At 39.3% G+C, this 26934-nt stretch overlaps 1 protein-coding gene across 1 annotated transcript in view; it reads right to left on the reverse strand.

Annotated features, from left to right (window-relative positions):
• The window catches only part of DOP1B (DOP1 leucine zipper like protein B), a 2336114-nt gene that overhangs the window by 1559610 nt on the left and 749570 nt on the right, over positions 1–26934 (reverse strand). Inside the window, exon 8 of the mRNA XM_044071549.1 lies at positions 25333–25442. Within this exon, the coding sequence (XP_043927484.1) occupies positions 25333–25442 (110 nt within the window). The remainder of the gene's footprint in view (positions 1–25332; positions 25443–26934) is intronic.

Genomic DNA, 26934 nt, shown 5'->3' on the forward strand with positions numbered 1-26934 from the left:
TCAGTAGTCACTTGAAATACATGACTGTGGCATTTTGAACCTGTGCTTTCGTCCAAGTCTAATACCAGAGGGATGAATAGGTAGTCTGTTTTTGGGGGTTAGGGAGCCAGGCAGGACCTGTGTATCCAGACAACAACTGGCTTGATAGTTAATTGTGAACTACTATTTTGTCATCTTTGAACATTAATCCTTGGGTACAACTTATGTCTTCTTTTAAAGAAAAAAAAAAAGACTGAAATCCTTTTCTTATCTCTGCTGGCTCTGGTCAGGAAAGGTATTTTGAAAGGATGCAAGGAAAACTAAAGCTGAACAACAATACAATTTCTTTCCTTAATCATAATTTCTGTTCAAGCAATCACTGGATGAAAAGACTGTGTAAAAAGTAAAGTTATGGCTTCTTGAAGAAACTGAAGAGTAAGGCAAAAGGTGAGAAAAGAAAGAAAAAAGTAATGTGTATGTTATAGGGAGCCAAAGATGGAGAGAAACAGGGAAGACTGGCAGGTGTGTAGGGTACCATTTCACCTAAGTCCTGATCTGTATATAGAGTTGCTGCAATCTATCATTGTTGTAACTAAATGCTAGTACCTGTAATGTCCCTTTGTGAGATGGGTCAACATAGTGTGGTACATAGGCCTGTTGTAATATGAGTATTTTAGGAACAGGTCAGTCTGTGTGTACTACTCCTAAAAGTTTCCAACAGAAACTAAAAGGTTGCTTAGAAAGTGTGGCAGTGACAGGGTGATACTTGGATAAGAAGTGCATAGGGGCCACCAACTTGACATCTGCTGGGGGCCCCCAAAATGCTAACACCTGCCCTGATGGTCACCTTAAATACACTAAAAATCAACCACTTCAAAATGGCACTCACTGTGCCCTGCAATATACAAGACAGACTAAAGTATATGTTGGGTGGACTAAACTATGTTTCTTTATGTTGTGCTTTAGGAAACCTTAAAAGAAAATGTCCAGAATTATGCTGCTCACAGTATAGATATGAAGGGTACAGCAAAGATAATCATAAGAAGATTTGCAGAAGATGTGGCAAAGCATATCAGTTTTGGACAGACTGCTGAAAAGGAAGCAAGCAAATACTAAAGCTTTATTAGAGCAACAAAATGAGACTATCGTTATTGTGGAACCTGTTCCATCTTGGGTATCAGAATCAGATGAAGTCATTCAAAATCTTCCTTTTCAACCAAGAGTTCAGGAGTATTCTATGAAAAGAAGATGTTAAGTTGCATGCGTTAAAGTCAGACACTGAAGGGATGACAATTTGTATGAAAAATCAGAAAAATTAATGAGGCCCTTACATAGGAGTTCCTAAGTGAAAGTAAAAATGCAGAAGTAAGCAAAAGCCTCCAAAATGAAGTTGTTTACAAATAATGTGAATAGTATATTGTTTTCTAGAAGAAGATGAAAGCATAGCTCACTAGAAAAAAGTTCAGAATGTTTATACAGTCTATTAAAAGGGGTCCACTTTGTAAATTCAAAATACTGAAATCTCGATTTTTAGTATTTCTAATTTACAAAGCTAAATACTCACATTTCCGAAACCGTAAGAAGCGCGAAATTCAAAATACCGAAGCATGGATATTTTGAATTTCTGCTTCCGGTGGTATGGAATGTGGATGTCTAGGCTTAAATTTGTGTAAGTATGTTGGTTACGGGTTTAGTGTGTGTTGTGACTGTTATGTGTGTGTTTGAAGGACTGTAAGATGTGTGTGTGCGAGTTTCGTTTGCGTTACTGTTTGTGCAATCTCGGAGTTAGAATATATAAGTAGGGGAGTGTGGGGGGGCACTTATATGTAGTTGCGATTGGTTTGTTTGATTGTGGGGGGGAGTTATGTGTATGTTTATGTGTGTACTGTATGTGTAGCATGGGTACGGAATTTTGAATTTTGCGGATGTATGTTTTCGAGTTTGTGGTTGGGTTTTTGGCTTTGTGGTTTTGGAATACTGAAATTCAAGAATTCAGTATTTCGAAATTACAAAGTGGACCCATTAAAAGATATAAGATCTGTTCCCTCTTTACAGCAACAGCAGTATCTATACAGTTGAGGAGGAGGCAGGGATTTTGATATTTGCTCTACTATGGTATTTTTCCCTTTAGGGTCATCTTTTCTTTTCATAATTTTAATCACTATGCAGTAGATCTGGATAGAGCCCTTGAGTAGCTTTAGCCTAACATACTGCTAAATGGAGATCATTAAATATTTATGCCTCAAAAAAGCATTCTGCAAGGAAAGGTTTTAAGGGAAAAACTTTTCCCACAGTTGGATACTAATCATGTGATTTTTGAGGGAGGCTGAATTGAATTCTATTTTATTAACTAAAAAGAGAAGGTTAAAGAAAATGACTAGACAGATGTAAAGGTATGTAAGTTATTAAATACATAACTTAATCTTACATCTAAGGCACCTACTAGTTACGCACTGAAAAAGAGACTTTCAAATAATAGGGCTATAGTAGTTGAAGTGGATCTATCTTTTCTAACTGGTTAGACCTGGAATTAATAAAAAAAAGGAAATAATTACAGAAAGCAGGAGTAGATCCAAAGCTGAGCACAGTTTCAAACGACCATGAGGCAATTTATTACTCATAAGTGGAATGGTGGTACTGGCTGGACATAAATGCATATGAAGGATGAATGCTTTAAGAAAACTGTGGGGAAATTATAACAACAACATACTGTCAAGTCAGAAAATGACTGCAGTAACAGAATTATTTTTTGTAGGTTGTCAAAAGAGAGCAGAAGAATGGTTATGCAAAAATAAGAATTCTTGTTTTTGGCACTACAAAATAAATATTATGTATACATTCTGATAAAATTAGGAGGATTTTTGCTTATGGATTTTATACCTTCTCGAGCAATTCTGTAACTAAATTTAGTAACAATGTAAAAGGTTCAGGATTTTTTCAGAAATATATTGTTAAATTACATGAAGAAAAGTTAAATGAACATGATCAAATAGAGATAGGTGAATAATTTTTCCTTCTGGATCTCAAATCAGCAATATGAAAAGTAAGGTCTTATGCAACTCTAAATACAGATAGAATAACATACTGTTACAAGATGTTAAAGGACTGGCTGTTGTGCAATTTGTCGACTTTGCTAAATGAATAGTATTGTAAGGGCAATCTGATGTGGTCAAGTCATTGTTTCAGCTATTTTACAATTATGAAAAAAGAGAGAAAGCTGACTTTTACAATTGGAGCCCTACTTCATTACTGAACCGACTACGAATTAATGCATGTTATATGTTACAGAAGTGAGTTTAATCCAGAGTAACAAAGTTTATTCCAGATGAGATACAGGAATGGACTTCAGGAAACTAAACTTTTACTGTATTGTGGATAAAGACTATTCCAGGTGTTCAGCTCTATGTGCAGGAAAGGGTTAATATGAAAGCTAGATACAAATCAGGCATATGATATTTTCTATGAAGCCAAGACTCACATGCTACACCCTTTGGTAAGGAGCCCAAGTTTTGTAGATGGTTAAAATAGGTACATTCTTATTCATATTTAAAACCAATGGTAAATGGTTATACTGACAGCTATTCTTAAGAGCAGAGAGGGTGAGACCATAGTGCAATCATGTTTGTATTATATACACATTGTGTAACAGTAGATGTAAAAAAACATGTCTGTTTTGGGAAAGGAGATTTTCCAACAGTTATATCATATGCTAATGATTTCCTATGGTAAGTACAATCTCATTATCAATTTTATTCTTTGATGACTTCAGTACATCAAGCATTAAGTAGTTTTAAACTCCACAGAAATGCACAGAAGTGTATGGGATATAGGTTTCAAGGAATATCGGTGAAATACATTTCAATAAGAATGAGTTAATAGCATTAGCTCATGTTTGGAACAGACAGACAATAAAACTGCATTGGTGAGATAAACTAACTTAAAGAGACTTTCAAATTAACTCCTAGAAAAGCTCAGTATGTCTTCTAGCAAAAAGGTTTCTTTATGTAAGCAGTAGGTATGAGGGCTCAGCAGGACTTCATTTAGTTTCTAACAAAACACAATCTCAAACTACATGCTTAGTTTTTACAGGTATATGGGGAAATCAATGACATATGATTTACCCTGTTTTTTCCCCATGTTTTGTCAGATGCATACATTTCATAAGCTCCTTTACTGCAAGGACATTATGAGATCTTACTAAAAAGATGAAAAACTGGACAAAAGAAAAACACAGGATTTAACTGTAATTTGCAATCTAAACCTTTATGGAGAAAGTTGTGACAAGTAAAATGATCTATAAAATTTGAGTTACACACACAGAAATGGGTTTGTGTAATACTAAAGGAACACTTTTTTGAACTAAGGTGGGAAATTCCATTATGAAAAGGGATTCATTTTAATTTGGAGTGGATATTAAAATATCCCTTTTTTTCTGCGGTGGTGATGCTGCGGTAGCGTTGTTGCCTCACAGCAAGACGTTGTCCTGTTCGATTCTCAGCTAAAGTGTCTTCTGTGCGAAGACATGCGTGAATGGGTGTACCTTCGTTGAAGGTTGTATGTCAGGACTGGCAACTCGGTACGTAAAAATCCGCTGCCAATCATTAGCGGACCGGAGTTCCGCTGAGGCGACCCCTAACCGGGAAAAAGCGAAAGATAGAACAACAACATTAAAATATCCCTTTTTAAGCAATTTCATATGGGGGATAAGACATTCACCCTAATGATTAAACAAAGCCAATGGTAGGTAAACCCAGCATTATTTGCACTCAGATGTGGATTACTGATAAAACATTCTGTATTTGCCCAAGTTAATCTATACTAAATCAATAAAACAGTGATGAGACTCATGCCATATAGCAGTGTCACTGTATGGTGTACAAAAGGTTCCATACTCTCTTCAAATAAGGAAGAGCCAAGTTTTGATCTTTCACCTCCACTGATCTTTGGTCATGACAGCTGTTAGCTTCAGAATTCCACCAAAAGTTTAATAAACCCAGCAGTTCAATGTGTTTGCACTTATAAAATGGACATTTGCATATTTTGAGTCATTGAGAATATGCCAACTAGGGCAGGTAACACTATTATATATCATTTTTATCAAGTTCCTTGCTTAACTTCTTAGTCATTCTGTATTTAGACATACAATAATCTTTAAACGAATGAAGTTTAGATGTAGTGAGACTGAGTTACTGATAACACTATTTCATAATATTTTCACAATACATTTCTCAATAAAGTGTAAAGGACTCAATTTCATGAAATATGTAATTGTTATTGAATAATTCTGTATGAAAACATCACTTCACATACCAGTCATGAAATATTTTCACAATGAAAGTTAACACAGTTCATGAAATGGGAATCAGATGCAAGTTTAGTGTGAAAATATTAATAAAATTAAGTTATGGGCGTTTATTAGTAAGAAAGATCACACTTCTAGCATTTTTGTAATGCACTTTTAAGTAGAGCAAACACTTAATTTACTGTTTCATTTTCAAACCAGTTTTCTTACATACCATTATAAGTTCCCAGTTCATGAACTATTCAACTGGTATTTCAAAATTCTGTCCAAAAGTATCACTTTGCATGATAAATGTCTCAAAATGTTTAGACAGAGCTAAACACTGACAACTGCAATGTGGACTCTAAAAACCCTTACACTTGAGGCAGCACAGTGTCCTCATCTTAAGCACTCAAATTACTCCCAGTTCTGTAAAGAGGACACCAGATGGTTTTATACTACACAAGGCTAGTGAGGACTCCTGGATTCTGAAGTCCTACTCCAAAATGGGAACAGAGCTCATTATACCATCATGCTTACACATTTATACTAGCACTGAATGCCAAAGTAAATCATCAAGGTAATGGAGTAACTCATAAAAGCAAACTGGGCCACACCTCTCAGCCTGGAAACATCAAAAATCTGGACAAAGGTCCATAAAAAGTAGGCATAACTGGCTAAAAATCGGGATGCTGATTAACATAACATTTACATAAATAATCATGTAACCCCATCCACCCAATGGATTGTGGGATACCAACATGAAGATTAAAGTCACTTCTTCTTCTTCTTTCGGCTTTTTCCTGGTTAGGGGTCGCCACAGCGGATCACCTTGTCCGCACATTAATTGGCAGTGGAGTTTTACAGTGTCGAGTTGCCAGCCCGGCGCCCAACCTTCCACAGAAGGCACACTCACACGCACACCTAGGGCCAATTTAGAGTGTCCAATCCACCTGCAGCATGTCTTTGGGATGTGGGAGGAAACCGGAGCACCCGGAGGAAACCCACGCGACCACAGGGAGGACATGCAGACTCCGCACAGAAGGCACCCCAGCCGAGGATCGAACCGGAGAACCTCTTGCTGTGAGGCGGCAATGCTAACCACTGCACCACTGTGGCCGCCCATGAAGATTAAAGTCACTAAATAATAATAAATAATTGCAGACATTTGAATGTCAGGCTTCATATTCCTCAGAAAATACATAACAATGCAAAACGTGTTATTCTAGCAACTAACTGAGTTTACAGGAGCAGTATTTAAAATCTATCCCTATTTCTCAGCATTTATCCCATTATTTTTGGCTTTATCCAGACTTCTTGCTCTGAGAGATTCAGAGGTATCATTTTCACTTCAACCAATTTGCAAGTCACTGAAAAAAGGCAACATACTGTGGTACACAGGCCTGTCAATTTGTAACAGATTAGATGGAGCTCAGTCTGTTCCTATTACTTATAAAACTCTGATGCATAAACCAAAAGACTGCTTAGGAGGGATGACGATGACAACATGATACTTAGATTGGAAGCATACCGCTCAACTGTCCAGATTTTCGCCTCACACTTTTGGTCTATTCCTTACAAAATTTTCAGTTTTCTAGCAAACCATCGGGGACTGAAGTCACTAAATAATGACAAGCATTTGAGTTTCAGACTTCACAGCTTTCAAAAAATGCATACTAACACACATTCTGCTATCTTGGCAAGCTTCTGAGTTTATAAAAGCAATATATAAAATATGTCCCTATTTTTGTGCCTTTATCCCCAATAATTATTGGCTTTGTCCAGATTTCTTGCATTAAGAGGTTAAGAGGTATGATTGGAAGTGTCCAGGGGTCTACAACTTGACACTTGAGGGGAGTCCTCAAATATGCTAACAGCAATTCTGAACCATTCCAGAAACCAGATCATCCCACTACCAGTGTTAATGCTTTGAATTTATTACTACTACATCTACCTACATAAATACCAATCCTACGAGAAAACCAGTGGTCTAGAATGGTTTAAGGAATATGCAATTTGCACTCAGTTCTAAACATATAACTACAATACATGCCACTGCAAGGCATTCCTATCCAAGGTTTAGCTACTGAAAAAGCAGTAAGGGGCAATGCACATTGTTATATAAAGTTGCCCGTTTGCAGTACAGAAGAACATTTCAGTCAAAAACATGCCCAAGATACAGACACTGTAGTACGGTTACTTTCAAGTTACTGCCTCACATTCTCCCAGTGTTTTGGCATATTGTTTGCTGTGGTTCACCTACCCCACCATTCCTGTGATCATGTCTCCTAATCCACTCTACAAAAAAGTCAACAACTGTGTGGTGCCGTTTTTCTAAATACCCACTTATGGTCTGTGTCCGAGTACTGGTCATACTAAGCAGCATCAACTGTTCATCCCACTTCATCCCCTTCCAAAAAAACTGCCGAGTTTGGCTAATCAAAACTGTCTCCCCATACAGTGAAAACACATAAAATAACAACTATTACTTTAAGTTGTCCTGTTCACAGACATTCTACTTACTATAGTTTGCAGTTTTGTGATTTATAAATGCATTCTGCAGCACTGCCTTTTCATTTCACCATTAAGTGTTTATGTTTTTACTATCAAAACGAGCGTCTACAGTTCCTCATCCAGGTCAAACACTTCTAAGTTACAGTTCTTGAGTGATGGTTCAGTCGTCACATGAGCTCTTCAATGCCCTATGTTCCCTACTGAGGAGGTAGAGTGCAAGGGTGTGTGGGTGGGCAACTAAAAATGGAGTTGATTCGCCCATGTGCAAAGAAATTGGAATCCAACCCCACTAGAAAATATTCAGTACCAACCTAAAATGATGTAACTGCACATGTTCTTAATTTTTCTGTTAAATGCATGAAGAAAGTCTAAAAACAGACAGGAGTGGCAAACCCCATTCTTAAAGTTCTATACCAGACTCTGCATCCCCATGCAGTTTCGGCATTCCTTTCTGAAAGCCAAAAGGAATGACAGCAGGATCCCACTCCCTAGCTCGCCAGCCTTGTGACCATGTGATCCCGTCCCCCAGCTTGATGGTGCGATCCACAGCTTGACCTCAAACAGTTATGTCCATGTGATCCCCTCCTCCAAGGCTGACAGAATTGTGATGGTGTGATCCTCAGCTTGACTTGAGATAGTTGTGACTTTGCGGTTCCCTACCCTCCCCAGCTTTACAAAGTTATGTTGGTACTGCAGGTACCCATAGTGCCTTCTGACAGCTTATGTCCCTGAGAGTCACTCGCTTCCCCAAACTCTAGTTACCCATATGTACCTTCTAACCTCTTACTGTACAAATCTTGAACAAACACCTACATCTGGGAAACTTCCCAGATCGCTCTCATATACTTAAAAAGTTCACCGGCAAGCTTTGTGTTAGCATGCATTTTTTGAATAATATGAAGTCTGAGACTCTAGTGTCTTGTAATTATAAGGGACTTCAGTTCTTAGTGATACACCAGCTTAAGAGACTGTCTCTGAAATTTGGAATTACTGGTTCTTAAATAAGATCCCATGAAGGAGCAGACCAGAAAACTATCACTACCTTTAATGCGCAGCAGGAGACTGCGGCACATTACAGCTAAAAAGAACTACAGATAAGTGCTACAGAAAAGCCTCCAATCAGACTAAATACAACAAGGTAATTCCACATTGTACTGGGAGCAATACAACAGCTTTTCCTTTGTATCCGAAGACCCTCAGCTGGGTTTGAGCTCAACTAGTGCAGAGGCAAGGTGAAGTCTTAACAGCACTCCTTGGTTTTCAAACTTCGACTCCACACAAAAGCTGCATCTTGTAAGCAGGACAGGAGACCAGCGACACAGAAGTGCATCCAAACTATTCCCAGCCAAGGCAAAAGAACACAGACAAGGCAAAAAGAGAAACAAAAAGGCTATTTGCAGCTACCAAAAATCACTCTGTCTTCTGAATTAACATTACAAGTGCAATTATATAAATAGCCAAAAGGAAAATGACCCAACACCCTTACTATATGAAAGTCAAAACAAACTTATCAAAAACAAGAATTGTTAATCCTGTTATAAGCAAGATTATCACTACACCAAGGAGAAGTGTATCGTAATAACATTTCTATTTCAATGAACTGTCCATATTCTATGTGTGAGTGCGTGTACCTGTGTGCTTTGCATCATATGAGATATGCTGTCAATTCAAATACCAAACCAAAGCACACTCAGACTAACAAACATAAAGATTGCGGAGCAACATGAGTTGATTAGAAGGAATAAGCCGGCCCATGAAAGTTATGGGTTGAGTTTTATTACTACATAAAATTTGGATGCTGGCATGATTACGGAGGTTATTCTCAAATATTGGGATATATTGAATTTTGATGCCAACATCGGGCAAAAAGTTGGTAAGAACCCCCCAAAAATTGTTTTTAGGAAAGATAGAGCACTAAAAAATTATTATGAAAGTAATGCATGGGGGAGTAGTAGATCCACAAATAGACCTGTGGGTAATTTTAAGTGTGGGAGGTGCAATTGTTGTAAATTTATATTTGAGACCAAAGATAGAGTCAAAATTAATGGCCACAACATATGTATTAATGGACATTATAATTGTAATAGCTCCAACACTGTCTATTTGGCCAAGTGTCAAAAATGTCCGGCCTTTTATATTGGCAAGACTAGTAGGTTTTTTAAGAACCGGATTAGTGAGCATGTCTATGACATAAGAAAAGCAAAGATTACAAATGCATTATATAGGCATATCAAGGGGCATAATGACCACAATTTTAAATTTTCAGTTGTTGATCAATCTGTAAAGGATTCCCAAGGGAAAACAGTCTAATTGCATTTAGATGCAAGGAATTAAGGTGGCAACTTACATTAGATGCAACAAAGCATCCAGGTTTAAATGAAATTACAAACATAGCGTGTATTTTGAAACTAAAACAAATCATGGGGTAAATAGGCATGTTGTTTTTATGGGTTTTAATACATATTGTTTTTTGGCACTGTTTGTATATTGTTGAGTGTTTCGCATGTAGTTTTAACATACTAAAGAATTTTATAAAGATTTTTATGCAACTTAATTTAATAAATACACATTTTAACAATAAATAGAACATTTTAAAACATGACGGTCAATTAATAAATACAGTTTTAGTCATTGTTGGTAAGGTTATTGCGCACCTATTGCTTTAACAGAAAGTTTGTTTTTAATTAATTATATGACATCATTACTTTGTATTATGGGTATATTAGGGCTGGGTTTTTCTTGTGTTAATTGTTCTGAGGAAGTCCCTATCAGGGGAAGAAAGCGCTTAACCTGCAATGAATTCTTCTTTGACTTGTGGCTGGTGTCCGAGTGCTGGTTAAATTGGTTTCAAGATGTGGGATATGCTGGTGATGTGCAATGATGTCAGCATTATCAAAAAAATTGTGAATAAAGAAAAAAATTGTGATTTGAAGGGGTCACTCAGGAATATGTGGTACCGCACTATTTTAGCCTCAAAACTGTGAGATTCCAAGGAATTTGGTAAGATTGAGAGGTATGAACTGGTCTATGGCGTGGACTGAATATTCCACCAGTATACTGGATCTGGTACTAGTGCAGCAGACAGATATTAGTTCTAATGCCTACAGTACCATGTATGACAAAGACAGAGTTGGTCCCAGCCAGAAGTGGAATTGGGGGGAGGGCTGTTAGCCAAGGAGAGCTGCAGCCCCCTGTATAAGCCATACTTTTATTTTTTATCTATTTATTTATCTAAGTTTTTAAACTGTGTTTACATACGATTTTCCCAAGAAGTAATTTGTCCCATTATAATGGCTGCATAACAGAGATCGCCTCAATGTTATGATCTACATACAGGAGGCAAAGCAGTGCTATTTAGGTTCAGAAGCTGTCAGCTCCAATTATATGTCAGGAATGGTACCATAAAGTAGGCAGATGGAGCTGAGAGGTCAGACATGTTTGTGTGTAGTCAGGGACTATGCTGAGTGCACAGGCTCACTTGGACTATACTATGTGTGCATAGGTAATAGGGTTCATTAACATACTGTATTCCTGAACTCCATTATCTAGGCATAACATAGTATTCCTATTACAGCTAAGTTATTCCAGCACAGTGTTTGGATTCTTCTAGGTGATCTGTACCCCAATGGATAATGTAACAGCAAATAAGTGGACCAGTAACAAATAGGTTCAGGGTGGCATTGCAAACACCACAATTCTTTAGAAGCATGAGACTGATGCAAAAATGTTATGAAACTGTAAAGTTGTGAATGTTTGTTTAGGTTAAAAGATATCTATATTTTAGGTCAGTCTTCAGAGTAACTCATAACACTGTATAAATGCATGCAATGCACCAGCTGTAAAATTCACCACATAGGCTGATAAAATTTCCAGTCCTTTTACATGCCCTCACATTTCTGTCTCTATTCTGCTGACTACCCTTAGTTGCCTGTAGGAAGTCCTGCAGTTAAGGTAACAGATTTTCTTTATTAAAGATGCTTAGTTAGGTAAATACGTAGTCCACGGTGGTGTAGCAGTAGTGTTGTTGCCTCACAGCAAGAGGTTCTCCCGTTCGATTCTTGGCTGGAGTGCAGGGAGTGATTTCTGTGTGGAGTCTGCATGTCCTCCCCGCGGTTGGGTGGCCATTCGAAAGACATGCGTAAATGGGCGTGCCTTCGCTGAAGGTTGAACGTCGAGCTGGCACCTCGGCATTCATGAAAATATACTGCCAATCATTAGCGCACCGGAGTTCCGCTGTGGCGATCCCTAACCAGGAAAAGCCGAAAGACAAACAACAACAGGTTAGGTAAATACGTAAAACAAATCTTTACTTTCAGGTATGATCCCTGTTCACCAACTTTGTTGGCAAAACCTGGAATGCCTTGCCAAACTATATAACCCTACAATCCTCCAAAAGTCTCTTCAAAAAAACCTCAAACAGTATCTCAAACTAAACTGGCTATGCCAATGTACCAACCCGGATTAAGTTATAAAACAACAGCATAATCAGTAATTATCATAGCATAATCAGTAATTATCATAACATCTAACTACATCACCATGCTATGTATCCAATCTTACTTGTAATTGCGTCTGTCCATGAGAACTGAGAGGCCCTACTAGTGACTAACTGTGAGTTACAATCTTACTTGCAATTGTGTCTGTGCATGAGAACTGTGAGTCCCTACTAGGGACTAACTGTGAGTTACAATCTTACTTGTAATTGTGTCTGTCCATGAGAATTGTGAGTCCCTATTAGGGAACACTTCTAAACCAATGTACATAAGGTATATTACCACTTTTTGATATATTCTAATGGTTTTCTAACTTCTTGTGTAACCTTTTGTATGTTTGACTATGTGGAGCTCTTCTCCCCAGGCCTCCACTGAAAATGGACATGTATCCAGGCAGACTATCCCGGTAAACAAATGTAAAATAAATAAAATAAAAATAATAAAACATCATCTTGGCAGTATGCACAGTTACAATATGCTGCAGAGAAAAATCACAAAGATAGTCATCGCAACTAAATGTTACATGTTATTTTTAAATACAGTACAACATAAAGTTTAATAATACACATATTCAGAGTTTAAGGTTAAATGCAGTAGATGGGAGTAACCGTTTCTGCAACCAGTGGTCAGGAATGGACACTGTAACTGCAAGGTTGGCTAGGTGCGACTGGGAGACAGAATGCCCCTAATGAAGACAGACATGTTATCCCTCACAGGTAATCACTGGTTTACATGTGTGCAGGAGTATAATGGTAGGAAACCAGATACTGGCCTTAGACTTCATTCACTAGTCCTCTACACATTTACACTTGGAAGAAAATCACTTTACTTCTATCATGTAAGGGCACCTTGAAATGTACTCCGACTCTCACTGCACTTCTTGATGGTAACAACAAATGAGGTTCAGCTGCCATGGGCCTAAACCTAAACTGGTTAAAAGTGTACTTGGTGTGAGTTGGTAAGTAAAACTGTTGAATTCAACAGCTGTAAAATGTATCAGAAAGCAGGTAATGACAAAATAAGTTCCAAAACGGGAAATGAAGCAAAAAGCCATAAAATTTAAATAATAAAAAATGTGTATATCTATAAAAAGACATCTGCATTGAAATTCCAATAAAGTGAGTCTCAAAAACTTAGCAAAACTAGAAATAAATTGACAGGAGACAAAGAAACTCTTCAGCCCAAACCTAAAGAATCAGTGTGTGTGAATCTAAGCAATCAAGGAAAATAAAATCAATCTTTAGTTTATCTGATGACATGAGTTGGGAGCAGAAATCTGTGCTGCCTGTAACTCAGGTATAAATGGCAGACTGTGGGGAGGTGAATGACTGAAGGCAAACTTTTTTGGGGGAGTATGTCAGGGGAATAAGGTAAAAGACTCCATGATGTTGTAGCAATCACTGCAGTACACTGGTGATTGCATGCGTGTAATCAATACTAAGTGCAAACTCTCAATTCATTCCATGTTATCATGCATTTGTGAGTGATGGAAAACCAAGCAAACTTAAATCTAGGGATTGGAATTCAGTGAATAAGGTGTAACAAACAACCTTTAACATGCTGACTCTGGGAGTTCCACTGGCCAACATTGACTTTGAACAGGAATGTATAGGCATTAATGGTCTCTAGGTGGATTCAAGGGAGCTAGACATTAATGTCAGGGACTGAGCAGGGGACTAAGCTTAAAAAAAGTCTTACTATGACTAAATGTGTTTACTTAAACTAAATCAGTGGGCAACACAACAAATCAGAAAAGATACCTTGGTAAAACACATATGTGGGTTTAAAGACCAAAATCCCTGCCCCCATCTTAAATCAGAAATGATCTACAAACAAGTAGTCAGCAGGAAAAAAATCACCTCAATGTTCACTGCTGTATCTAGTCCATCATACTGGTCCACCAGTCAAATGCTTGCTCACTTTTTTTATCTACAAAAGCCATGCCTTAAACCTCAAAATATATTTTTTTACTCAAAATATTTTATTATTGCTTTAATACTGTAAGTATTAAATGTTTAAATACATTATACTGTTTAGATTTAACATTACACATTTCAGGCAAATGAAAAAAATAAGTAAACTATTTATTTGCCTGAGACTAGATTAAAAATAAGTGATGCAAGCCATGAAAAAGATTTCAAATACCAAATAATATCTGCATATTTAAGATGAGAAAGTTTCAATGAGGGTTAATACTTTTGACCAGGGATTACTCTTAAGATTATTATTAAGATTATTAGAAAAAATTCTAATCTTCTTAATTGTTATTTCTTTAACAGCAGTATCTTTCAAGTAGATAAGAAATCCTTCAAATTATGGTTCTGAAGGATTCCTCCATTTTCCTGTAATAATTTTCATGGCCACAGCAATGATTGTCCAGGTTTGGTAGAAAAGTCTTTTTTGCATTTTTAATTTCTAAAATACTGAATAAAACCAACTATTTTGTTAAAATAAAAGATTCAGACCATACAGCTTTAAGAAAATCTTCAATCATTTCCCAAAATTTACATATCACAAAGACTATCAGTTTTAGCAAAAATGCTAGCAATTTAAATGACAGGTGACACATAGCTCACCACCACAGTGTGCCCCTCAGCCTAAGCTCTTAAAGCAAAACATTTTGCCCAGTGTACTAATCATAGGAGACTCAATTGTGAGGCACACTGATGTCCCACTCACTAGGCTGAACAAGGAGAAGGTGACAGTCAGTTGTCTATCAGGTGCCAAGATCTGTCACATAACAAATGCAGTCGGGTCACTCCACAAGTACAAACATGACTCAGTCATTGTCCATGTGGGTGTGAATGACCTGAGACTACCTCCCTGGACTACATGAAAAGAGATGTGATGGAACTCTCGGATTATGACGCTCAGGCAGCTATGACCCTAGCCCTGAGCAGTATTCTACTGTCACTCAGAATGATAGCACAGCACGAGCAGAAAATGACTGACCAACAACTGGCTATGTTTCTGGTGGCATTCAAAGGGGATCCAGTATCTGTCTGCCTGGGACAACATGATCAACAGACGTGGATGCTTTGCCAGAAATGGCCTGCATTTGTCAACCCCTTGGATTCCAGCTACTGGCTAAGGCTCTTGCCACCCCTACAGTGCCTTTTTTAGGCAGTGTTCCTAAGACCAAAATTCCACCGTAACAGCTAAAGACAAATGCAATCTGAGGGTCATGCTGCTCAATGCTAGAAGTCTAAATCTCAAGATGTACTCACTAGAAGCTCTCCTCAAAATGGAGAATGTTGACATCTGTGCTGTAATGGAGACTTGGTTTAGAGAGGCAGAAAGCACCCTTGAGCTCCCAGGCTACAACTCATTCCATACCTCTCTGCCCCAGAATATGGCCAGAAGCTCCAAAGGCGGTGGTGTCTCCATATTCTTAAAGGATACTCACACCTCTAGAATGGTAGCCCAGCATAATGCATCCAAGATACGTCAGGTACAACTAACACTGGGTAAGATGGTGATACAAGTAATAGCCTACTACAGAACCCCAAACATGTCCCTAGACTCTCACTCCAAGTTCCTAAGTACCCTGGAATCTATCAAGGTCCAACCCAATACTCTCATACTGGGTGACTTCAACTACCTTTCCATCAACTGGGAAAACTGTTCAAGTACCAATGTGCAGGCTCAACGCTTTCTGGAATTTATCAATTTCAATGCCCTGGACCAGCACATTCTGACCCCCACTAGAGGTAGCAACATCCTCGACCTGGTTATCAACATGGGAGACTGTTGCTCCACACCTATAGTCAATTCCTCCCTGGTTAAATCTGACCACAAACTGATCACTATGGAAATCTTCATCTCATCTACAACCCCTACTAAGGTGACCACCCTGAAAAACTTCTCTAAAGCCGACATTGGCCTCCTAAAAACAGAGGTGGCTAACTTCTCAGCACCCATGCCAATAGAAAATAGCTGCATGACTGCAAAATCATACACCAATGCACTGTACGAGCATGTACACAAATGCATGGACCTTGCCATACCATATAGAACTATGACGCTCTCATCCAAAAAAAAAAAAAAGGAAGCCAGTCTGGTGGTCCCCAGCCATTAATAAACTCTACAACAGGAGGAAGAAACTGTTGCAGAAAAAAATTAAGTCACAAGACTGGGAAACCTCCCTTTTCAGTCTCAACAAAAAGCTGAGATCCCTTATCAAATCCTCTAAAGCCAGCTATGAAGGCAGAATTAGGGCTGACACCAAAACAACCACAAAGCCTTCTATAGCTATATCAAAAACCTCCAATGCAATACCCAGATTTGCTCTGAGTTATTGCACAATGGCACCTCCTATATTGAGCCAACATATATAGACACCATACTGGCCAACAGATTCAGTGCCAATTTTACCCCCCCCCCCCAAGGGCCCTATCACAATACCAGAAGAAAGTCTGCTACCCACCATTTCTGTGGCACAGGTAAAAGCTGCATTATCCAAAGCTAGGAATACAGCATCCATTGGATCTGATAATATCCCTGGCTGCATCCTATATAGGTTCATAGGTAGGTACTAGGCTATCGGCCCAAGGGCCTACGTAAGCCTAGCCAACAAGGTTCCCTGGCTTACGCCACCCAAGAAAGTTATTTTCCTGTGCTACTGTCGAGCAGAGACATAGAAGTGATCCCCGGGATGTATTTCCTATTTCCCATCCACTCATCAAGATTTTTCTTAAAGAGTGCTAATGAAGAACTTTGCTTGACATAGATAGGTAGCCTGTTCCAGAGTATGGGAAGTCTCTGGGACAGGAATCTATACCTCCAGCATGTCCTGTTTATTGTGGTGACAAGGTTTAAGTACCTAGAGCATGTAGCTCTAGGGATTGGGATTTCTTTAGGTGTAGCATGTCCAACAGCTCTGGGTTTGACATAGCTTTATACGTTAGGCAGAGATCACCTCAGAGTAGGCGATATGCTTATGGAGTAAAGCTGGAGTTTTTTGAGGCGGTCAGTGTATGGCATCTGTTTGAGGCCAGTAATCCTCTTTGTGAGGTACTTCTGTGGCCTTTCCAGCTGCTGCAGATGTCTTGTGAGGTACATTCCAAAAGGGGTATTGTACTCTATAATGGATCTAATGAGTGTCGAGTAGAGGGGAACAATGACCTCTTTTTCCTGGATGAGAACCCTTTTATGATGAAGTGTGCCACGTAGAAGGACTTCCTGACTACTATGGCGATGTGACTATCAAAGGAGAGACAACTGTCCACCTGGGTCCCAAGGTCTCTTATCACACATTCAGTGTTAAGTAGATTGCTGCCTATGTGGTAGTTCATGGGTACAGAGTTTTTACTAAAGGGGATGACACTGCACTTTTTGGCATTGAGCTTGAGGCCATGGCTCTGACAACAGGCATCTGTCTCAGCGAGGCCCTTCTGTAGGATGTCCACATCATTTGGGGACTTGTCTATGGCTCCCAGTTTGCAGTCTTCTGTAAACTTCGTTAGCCAGAGGCCTTCTGTGTTAGCCTGTACTTCGGAGAAGTAGACACCAAACAGGAGAGTTCCCAGGACGAAACCCTGTGGTACTCCACTTTTCACTGATTTGAGGTCAGATTTGGAGTCTGCAACTTTTACAGTGTGGGTTCTGTCAGTGAGCCAGTTGGCAACCCATCTTGTGATGTAGGGATTTATACTTAGTTTAGTGAGTTTAGCTATAATTCCAGAATGGGGGGTGGTGTCGAAAGCCTTGGCGAGGTCAAGATAGGCTATGTGAACCACCTTACCCTCATCTACGGCCTTGGTGACTGCCTCAAAGAAGTTGATCAGGTTCAGGAGGCATGATCTGCCTTTCACAAAACCCGAACTGGGTGGGATCCAGAGGTTACCAATGTCTTTGTTTATGAGTTCCATGATGATACCTTCCATGGCCTTGCAGACCAGGCTCATCAGGCTAATAGGTCGATAGTTCCCGGGATCAGTGGTGGCTCTCCCTTTGTGGAATGGGATAACTGTTGCTGTGCGCCATTCAGTGGGCACAAAGCCTGATGTGAGGCTATTATTGAACATAGTGCTTAAGTAGGGAGCCAGTTCGTTCTGAAGTTCGTGTAAAACGCAGCCTGGGATGTTGTCCGGTCCCGTGGATGCTGTGTTTCTGGCTTTAGAGAGTGCAGCTTTTACCCGCGTAGATGTGATTACAGGGACTCTTCCTTATTCCTGTATAGATATGGGCCCTTTGGGGGGTGGGGTGGGGGGGTAAAGTTAGCACTGAACCTATCTGCCAGGATGCTGGCAATATCAGTTGGTTCTGTAATTTTCGTGCCATTGTGCTGTAACTCAGAGCAGATCTGGGTGTTGCCATGGAGATTCTTGACATAGCTATGGAATGCTTTGTGGTTGTCCTTAGATTTAGTGGCAATTTTGTTTTCGTAGCTAGCTTTGGGGGATCTTATAAGGGATCTCAGCTTCTTACTGAGGCTGACCAGGGAGCTCCTCCACTCATAGGATTTTACTTTCTTTTGCAACAGTTTCTTCCTTCTGTTGTACAGTTTGTTTATGGCAGGGGACCACCAGATTGGCTTCTTTTATTGTTCTGTTAGGGGTAGCACGATCCATGCACTCGTGTAAGTGCTTATAGAGTGCATTTCTGTAGGATTCAGCAGTTGTAACTGTATTGTCCATCTGCAAGGGTGTCATGAAGTTCACCACTTCTGTCTTAAGAAGCATGAAGTTGGCTTTGGAGACATTTTTTTACCATGGTTTCCTTTATGGGGGTGGGGGAGGGACGTGGATATCAAAGGTGATTAGCTTATGGTTGGATCGGACCAATGAGGAGTTGACTTCAGGTGTGGAACACCGGTCAGTCATGTTGGTAATGACTAGGTCTAGGATACTGTTGCCCCTGGTGGGGGTGTGGATAAATTGATCCAGGGCATTGGAGTTTATGATTTCCAGAAAGCGTTGAGCTAAGGAGTTGGTACATGAGTAGTTTTCACAGTTAATGGTGGGGTAGTTGAAGTCGCCCAGTAATAGGGTGTTTGGTTGAACCCTAATATTTTCCAGTACATCAAGAAAAGAGGAGTGGGAATCCTGGGGCATGGTGGGGGATCTGTAGCAAGCTACAATTTGGATTGCAGTTTTGCCCAGAGTTAGTTGCACTTGGATAACCTTGGATGCATTATGCTGAGCAACTAGCCTAGAGGTGTGGATATCCTTAATGAATATGGACACACCTCCGCATTTGGTGTTTCGGTCCAGGCTACATAGCCGAAATGTCTGGTATGAGTTATAGCCTTGTAGTGCAGGGGTGCTCTCTGGAGCCATGAACCAAGTCTCAGTCACTGCACAGATATCGATGTTCTCCATTTTAAGGAGTGCCTCGAGTGAGTGCATTTTGAGATATAGACTTCTAGGATTGAGTAGCATTACCCTCAGTTTTTGCTTGCTTGTTCCTGTTAACGGCGGTGAATTTGTTATTTGAACCTTGCCTAAAAAAGGCATTATAGGGGCAGCAAGAGTCTTAGCCAGTATCCGGAATCCCAGGGGCGACAGGTGCAGGCCATCTATGGCAAAGCATTGTGGTCTGTTGACCATATCATCCCAAGCAGACAGATACTGAATCCCCTTAGAATGACACCAGAAGCTTAGCCATTTGTTGAAGTCAATCATTTTGTCCTTGTACTGCGGTATCATTCTGGGCAATGGCAGAATGCTACTCAGGGCTAGGGTCATACCTGCCTGGGCTACAAGATCGGAGAGCTCTTCCATGTCTCTTTTCATGTAGTCCAGGGAGGTACATCTCAGGTCATTCACACCAACATGGACAATGACAGAGTCATATTTGTACTTGTTGTGGAGTGACCGGAGTGCGTGGGTTATGTGGTGGATCCTGGCACCCGACAGGCAGCTGACAGTAACTTTCTCCTTCTTTAGCCTGGTGAGTGGGACATCGGTGTGCCTGACTATAGAGTCACCTATGACTAGTGTGTTGGGTACGTTGTTTTGCCTTATTGGCTGTGGTCGAGTGGCACACTGAGTCTGTGGGCTATGTGTTATTTGGGTTGTGTTGGAGGATGGCGGTTGCTTGTGTTTCTGCTTTGGAGGTCTCTGTTGCTTAGACAAATTATTATTGAGAGCCTCCACAAATGTTTTTGTGTTACTATGTGTGGATTTTGGTGGTGTAGATTTAGTGAGACTATGTGATGAGTGTGGTGTGGAGCAGATGTTTACCTTCTCTTCATGACTGTCAAGTTCAGTCTTGGTTGGAGAGAGCTTTACCTCCAGTTTGGCTAGATAAGTGCATCTCTCACAGGTTGTAGTGTAGGAGGAGAGGGATGTCTGTGTACATGAGCCAATTTCTACATTGCCTCAAGATGTCCAGATTCATCAGATAGACAGGAGAGAACACTGGGAGCCGACCCTTGGGCATGCCTGAATAAAAAAAAAATATTTTCCTCTAGATAAGTGAGGAAAGTGAGTACAAGAGCTGTTTTTCTCTAAGCAAGTGAGAAAAGTAAGTACAAAAACTATTTTCCTCTAGGTAATGAGGAAGGTTGAGTGCTATAGTAATTAGTAGCTTATTTACTGCTTACAAGTTCTGAACAAGTGCTGAGCACGAATAAGCAAATGTAAGTGCTAAAACTAAGAATCTGTATCTGCACTATTTGAGTTACAGGGCAGAAACAAGTGCAAATGCAGGCTTTCAAATCAGAAAGTTGAGAGAGATGGAAGAGATTGTCCAAACGGCCAATAAAAACAATTTCTGGGCCAGAACCACTCCTTATGTGGTAGACAGATTACCTAGTGCTTACCACTCCTGATAAACTAGAAGGCTTCCCTCCAACACAGAAAGGCTCGGGGGGCTCAGAAGCTTACATACAGTCCTGGATACAGCAAATCTGTATCTGGAACACTAGTTACAGGAAAGGAAGGAAACAGGCTTATAGTTTTTTTTTTTTTTTTTACAGTGAAGTAGCTAAAACAGTAGTAAAAACAATTCACATACAGTGCAAGCTAGCACACTTGAGTATGTAGCAATATTAGACCAAACAAAGTTTAAAAATGCAATTAAATTAAAAAGGACTAAAAGCAAGTGTAGAAAGAGTTTATTAGGTAGAATGTGGTAAAGAGATGGGACTGGAAGAGTGTCCCTGATCAAATCTACAGTGGGGCGGGCAACTGCAAAAGCCACCAAATTTAAACTACAAGCCAGAAATAGGGAGTGTGGGTGGGACAAAACAGTTTCAACAGAGATCTAAGCAACAATTAACAGTACAAACTCTAAAACCAAAAAATATATACTCAGCTCTGTATATTTGCAGATAGATTGGAAGGCAGTCTCTCAGAACACAGGTTCCAGCAATTAAATGCAGGCTGTTACTAACAGGTCTAATTTTATGCAAGTGATCCTTGAGTTAGATAACACACAAGCTGTAAAAAAATAGTTATAACAACTGAAGACACGACAGAAAATAGTGTGGAGCGGGGACAGATAGCTAACAAAATGAACTGTTCTGTGCGCCCTGTTCAATCACAGCCTTACCTCAGGCTATGTCCCTAATGAATGGTACACTGCTGCAGTCATCCCACTCCATAAAAGGGGAGCAACTACAGACCCTGGTAACTATCACCCCATTAGCCTGACAAGTCTGGTATGCAAAAGTATGGAGAACATCATCATGGACTTGCTTAACAACAATATAGGTAATCTCCAAACTCTTGACCTCACACAGTTTGGCTTTGCGAATGGGAGATCCTGCCTGCTGAACCTGGTTGACTTCTTCGAGGCAGTCACCAAGGCTGTGGATGAGGGTAAGGCAGTGCATACAGCCTACCTCAACCTGGCCAAGGCCTTTGATACCATTCCCCACTCAGGTATCATTGATAAACTCAGCAAACTAGGCATCAACCCATACATCAGTAGGTGAGTTGCAAATTGTCTCACAGAAAGGACCCACAGAGTGAAAGTTGCAGATTCTAAGTCAGACTGTCGACCAGTCACGAGTGGAGTCCCACAGGACTTGGTCCTGGGTCCTCTCCTGTTTGGCATCTACTACTCAAAAGTCCAGGCCAACACAGAAGGACTCTGGCTGACCATGTTCGATGATGACTGCAAGCTAGGAGTTATTATTAACTCCCCAAGTGATGCAGACATCCTACAAAAGGGCCTCTCTGAGACCAATGACTGGTGTCGGAACCATGGCCTGAAGCTTAACGCCAAAAAATGCGTTATCATCTCCTTTGGAAAAAACTCAGTTTCCACAAATTACCACGTTGATGGGAGCCCACTGAAGAGGCAATACGAGATCTGGGCACCCACGTCAACAGCCACCTCACCTTCGACCACCACACTGCCACTGCGGTCAGAAAGTCCTTCTACGTGACACATCTTATAACCAAAGATTTTGCATCCAGGAAGAAAGAGGTCATCGTCCTTCTCTACTCATCCCTTATTAAACCAATTATCGAATATAACACCCCGTTTGGCATGTACCTGACCAGACACCTATAATAGTTGGAGAGGCCACAAAAGTACCTCACAAAAATGATCCTAGGCCTTAAACACGTCCTACACAGATAGACTCAAGAAACTTCAGCTGTTCTCAGTCTCTTATCGTCTACTTAGAGGTGATCTCTGCTCTACATATTAACTTTGTATATAATATATGCATATATTGCATTTTGACATTTACTCTGTATAATGCCATTTATCTATTCTGTTTTCTCTGAGCTAAGGCTGAAATAAATGTCCAGTGAGATCAGTGCTCTACCCCTCATTAACAAATGCAAAATAGAAAAATAAAAAAACTAATACACACTGTCAAGATAATAGTATCGTGGAAGATTCCTCATCCAGCACACAGCTCAGAGGTTCACAATATACATTACTGACATCTGCGAGTCTCATATCCTTGTGAAGTTGTACTAAATTCAGTAAGTAATGACTAAGGTACCCACAGTACACAAATGAAAGTCTAGCAAAACTGCTGTAAAACACAAATAGCAAGAAATTTTGGGGAACAGGGGGTTTTACAGGCACAAGCCCCTCTCTCCTGAGAACAGTATCACTGAAAGATCATAGTTACTAGTATACATTCTGTGTTAATACAAATTAGCATATTACACTTGAAGGAGATGATTGCAGAATGATCTCCAAGAAAGTGTATATTCCTAGCTTTTGTTACTAAACTTTCAGCAATAAGAATGGCTGCCTTACCAATTATGAGAAAGAAGTATGCACTCTCTAGCCTTTAAGTAATTTGTTGCCTTACTGCATATAAGAACGGTGTATAGGGACTGGTCATGTCCCACTCGTATCTTCTTAGTGATGATACAATTCCCACGGGTCACCTGGGTTCACTGACACTACTATTTCTACCATGTAATTTAGTCACTTTCTGTCAATTACTGAAGACAAGCTACTCAAAAGTATTCCAGGCAAACATAATGAGCACTAGAATACCAGATCAGCTCTGTGTGTGCGAAACAATATGCAAACAGTGTGCACTTTTCATAAGCAAATAAATTTAAACTTCACCCCATAACAGCTGGCTCCATGGCATAGAGGGATTAACTCTGACTATGAATCATCAGTTCTAGGTTCCATTAATGGACCAGACAACTGGACAGGAAAAAGAATGAAGAGGTAATGCCTGCTTCTTGATCCCAGGGGTTGAGGGGTATGCACTGGGGTACAGTTCCCATCTAGGGAGTGCAGGTATGGCTGTCTGAGAGGCTACCTCAGATATAAACAAATAACCTTTTCACTACATAATAAAGCCATGACTCTAAAAATGTTCAAAGAAAAGAAGGAAACTCAAATAATTTACTAACTTTAATACTCTCTGACTGCTTTATTCCTACCTTGTCTACATTGAGTTTTCATGCTACTAGGGGCTCAGCTGCACAAGTAAGCAACAGAGAGAGGTTAGATAACTTAAAGATTTATTTTGTAACTTCCAGTTGTACTTCCCTTTCTCATCCCACTCCTTTGAAATCTGTAATGGGCATTTATAGGTATCACTAGCCATTTTAGGGGAACAGACATAAATTAAAAATCCTGCCAAAAAATACTCACATAAAGCAGATGTTCATGAAAAAGTTGTTCACAAGTTGTAAAAATTAGTGGAAACTATTCTAATTTTCTTGTATTTATTTTGTTAGTAGGTTTATTTGCTATACTAATAGTGCTGTAGAGGGCCTCTTAGTTTATTCATGTCTGATTTAATCTAGGGTAAGACTCCAAAAGACTTGTTCTCGGTTTAAGTGACTTACACCAAGGCCTATTTATAAACAAAACTTACACTGAGGGAGAGCAAATCTGTTGGAATTGGGACACTGTTACACCGGAGTAAATCACTTACATCAACAGCAAGACTTCTGGAATTGGGTCCCTAGTGTTTATGATACTTGACTAAATAACAAATTTATATTTAGAAAAATATAATAGCTCTATTCAGCTAATATTTCAGCTTTTCAACTAAAAATTCATAACAGTCTCATACAGTTTTCATTTCCTATCAATCTACCCTTGTCGGACCGAAAACCAGTCTGTGACCTAGTAAAACAGAGTTAGACAAAATTAACCTGTACAATCTGAATACTTATTTGCTACTTTGTTTTTTATATCATGCTTGTTACTCCTGCCTGTTCATCTGTGGTAGTATGAACTTTGAATATTTTTTTCTGTCTTGGCAGCACGTCTATTTACTTCAGTGTCCTACAGAAAACTACAGACAGAAGCAATATGAAAAAAAAAAGGCAGTTTATCTATTGTCGATATTCCACTGCTGCAGTATCTAGCAATTATATCTACAGTATTAAAGTAAACTCTTGAAGCAGCATTAGTTTTATGATTAAACAAGTTATAAGTTAACTAAATCATAATTAGCATGCGACTACATAAACATGTTACACTTTCTGTAATGGCAGACATGAACAAGAGTTTGAAAGGTTAAAAATGTTAATATTTTAAATATTACAAAATGTCGAACCACACTTAGATAACCAAATGTGAAATTAGAAACAAGCCTACACACACCTGTAGTTCAGTTTGGCTAAGCTTAAATGTTGCATAACAAGTAAGGCCATGCATCGCTCCAAAACTCACCTCATTTAACAGATCCTTGGAATATTTATTATAATAATACATTGTGTGGTCCTGATCTGTTGTCAAGTCTGTGGAATCTGGAGCAAGAATGCTTCCCTTACTGTCTGTACCTACAAATCCAGCAATAAGAAAACAATATGCATTAATTAAAAAAATACACTGCAAAAAGAAATAACACTGAAATTAAGATGAACCACACATCATTAATACAAAATCCTGGAATACATGCATGATACAGTAACTAATAGCTACACTTTGACTCTACAAGTTTGGCATAAGGGTTAAAGTGTTTACCTTACAGACACAAGGTACAGGGTTTGATGGTCACTTAGGATAATTGGCTAGGCTTAAAATGTCCCACAAGGGCAGTTAGCCTTGTACTAATCTATGAACAAGTGTATGCCAAGTTACCTATCAATAACTGGATTATGGACTACATCCTGAATTTATTTACTTACTTCTAATTTATTTTATTTATAGGGTAAAGTGCATTATGCCAGAAACTTTTTTCACAAATGTAATTAAAGTAAAGAATAAAATACATTCACCAACTTGCTACAGTGATGGCACAGGTATGTGTTAGCTTCAGCACTACATGGACAAACATTCAGTGGCAATGTTCATAAGTGTTAGAATACAGATATAAAAAAAGAAATGCACAAACACTTACAAATACCATTCAGATCACAAACTTTATGCAATGCTCAATACTGTATAATTTTCAGTCCAAACAAATCATACTTAACTTGCACATGCAGGTCCACTGACTGTACATTATTATATCACAACAATGACCAGAACAATGCATTTTCGTAGTTCACTGCTCTAGTGCAAGATATACACTTCCCTGTAACATGGAGATTAGGAAAGCATTCCTGGTCCTGGCTAACTATGGCAAATAAAACTTGCTCACTGACAGATACAAAGCAGGAAAGCTTTGGAAATAGAATACTATGAATTAACAGCAGCAAAATTATCTAGAACTTAGAAAAAACTGCCACAATTACTACCAATGCTGCAAAGGCCACTTAAGGAAAAATAAATGGGTACTTTTTCATCCCACTAACAATACTGGAATGAATTTAAAATGGCTTACAGGTGACATTACAGACTCCTCACATTCCTCTACTCCTTCTCTTTCCATTGATACTCATAATTTGTCACTAAATACAGATGTTTTCTTCTTTCAGCCATGTAAGAAAGACCTTGTTAGCAAATTCCCACTATAGCTCTCCCATGCAACTAGCTTAAATGAAATTCCTGAGTCTCAGTTATACCCACTTACAGCTTTTTGCCTAACATTCCATTTTAAATAAGTAACAGTGAAGGAACTCAGGAAAGTCCTAAACAACCTTAATTCTAGGTTAGGAGCCAGTTTCTCCAAACTCCATACAACCTTTCTTAGAATAGCTTCAGCATCCATCTCCAAAACACCTACTCATACATGCAATCGGTCCTTATCCTCTGGCACATTCCCAGCCTTTTTTAAACATGCTACCAAAATCTTGATTCTCAAGATTTATAACCTACAAGACTGCAAAGACTAAAGGTCCCTATACAACTTGTACCCACTAACAAATATATTGGAAAAACTAGTCTATG

This window comes from Protopterus annectens, chromosome 5.part0 (genome assembly GCF_019279795.1).
Source record: "Protopterus annectens isolate FY-2018-M chromosome 5.part0, PAN1.0, whole genome shotgun sequence".
NCBI classification, from domain to species: Eukaryota; Metazoa; Chordata; order Ceratodontiformes; family Protopteridae; genus Protopterus; species Protopterus annectens.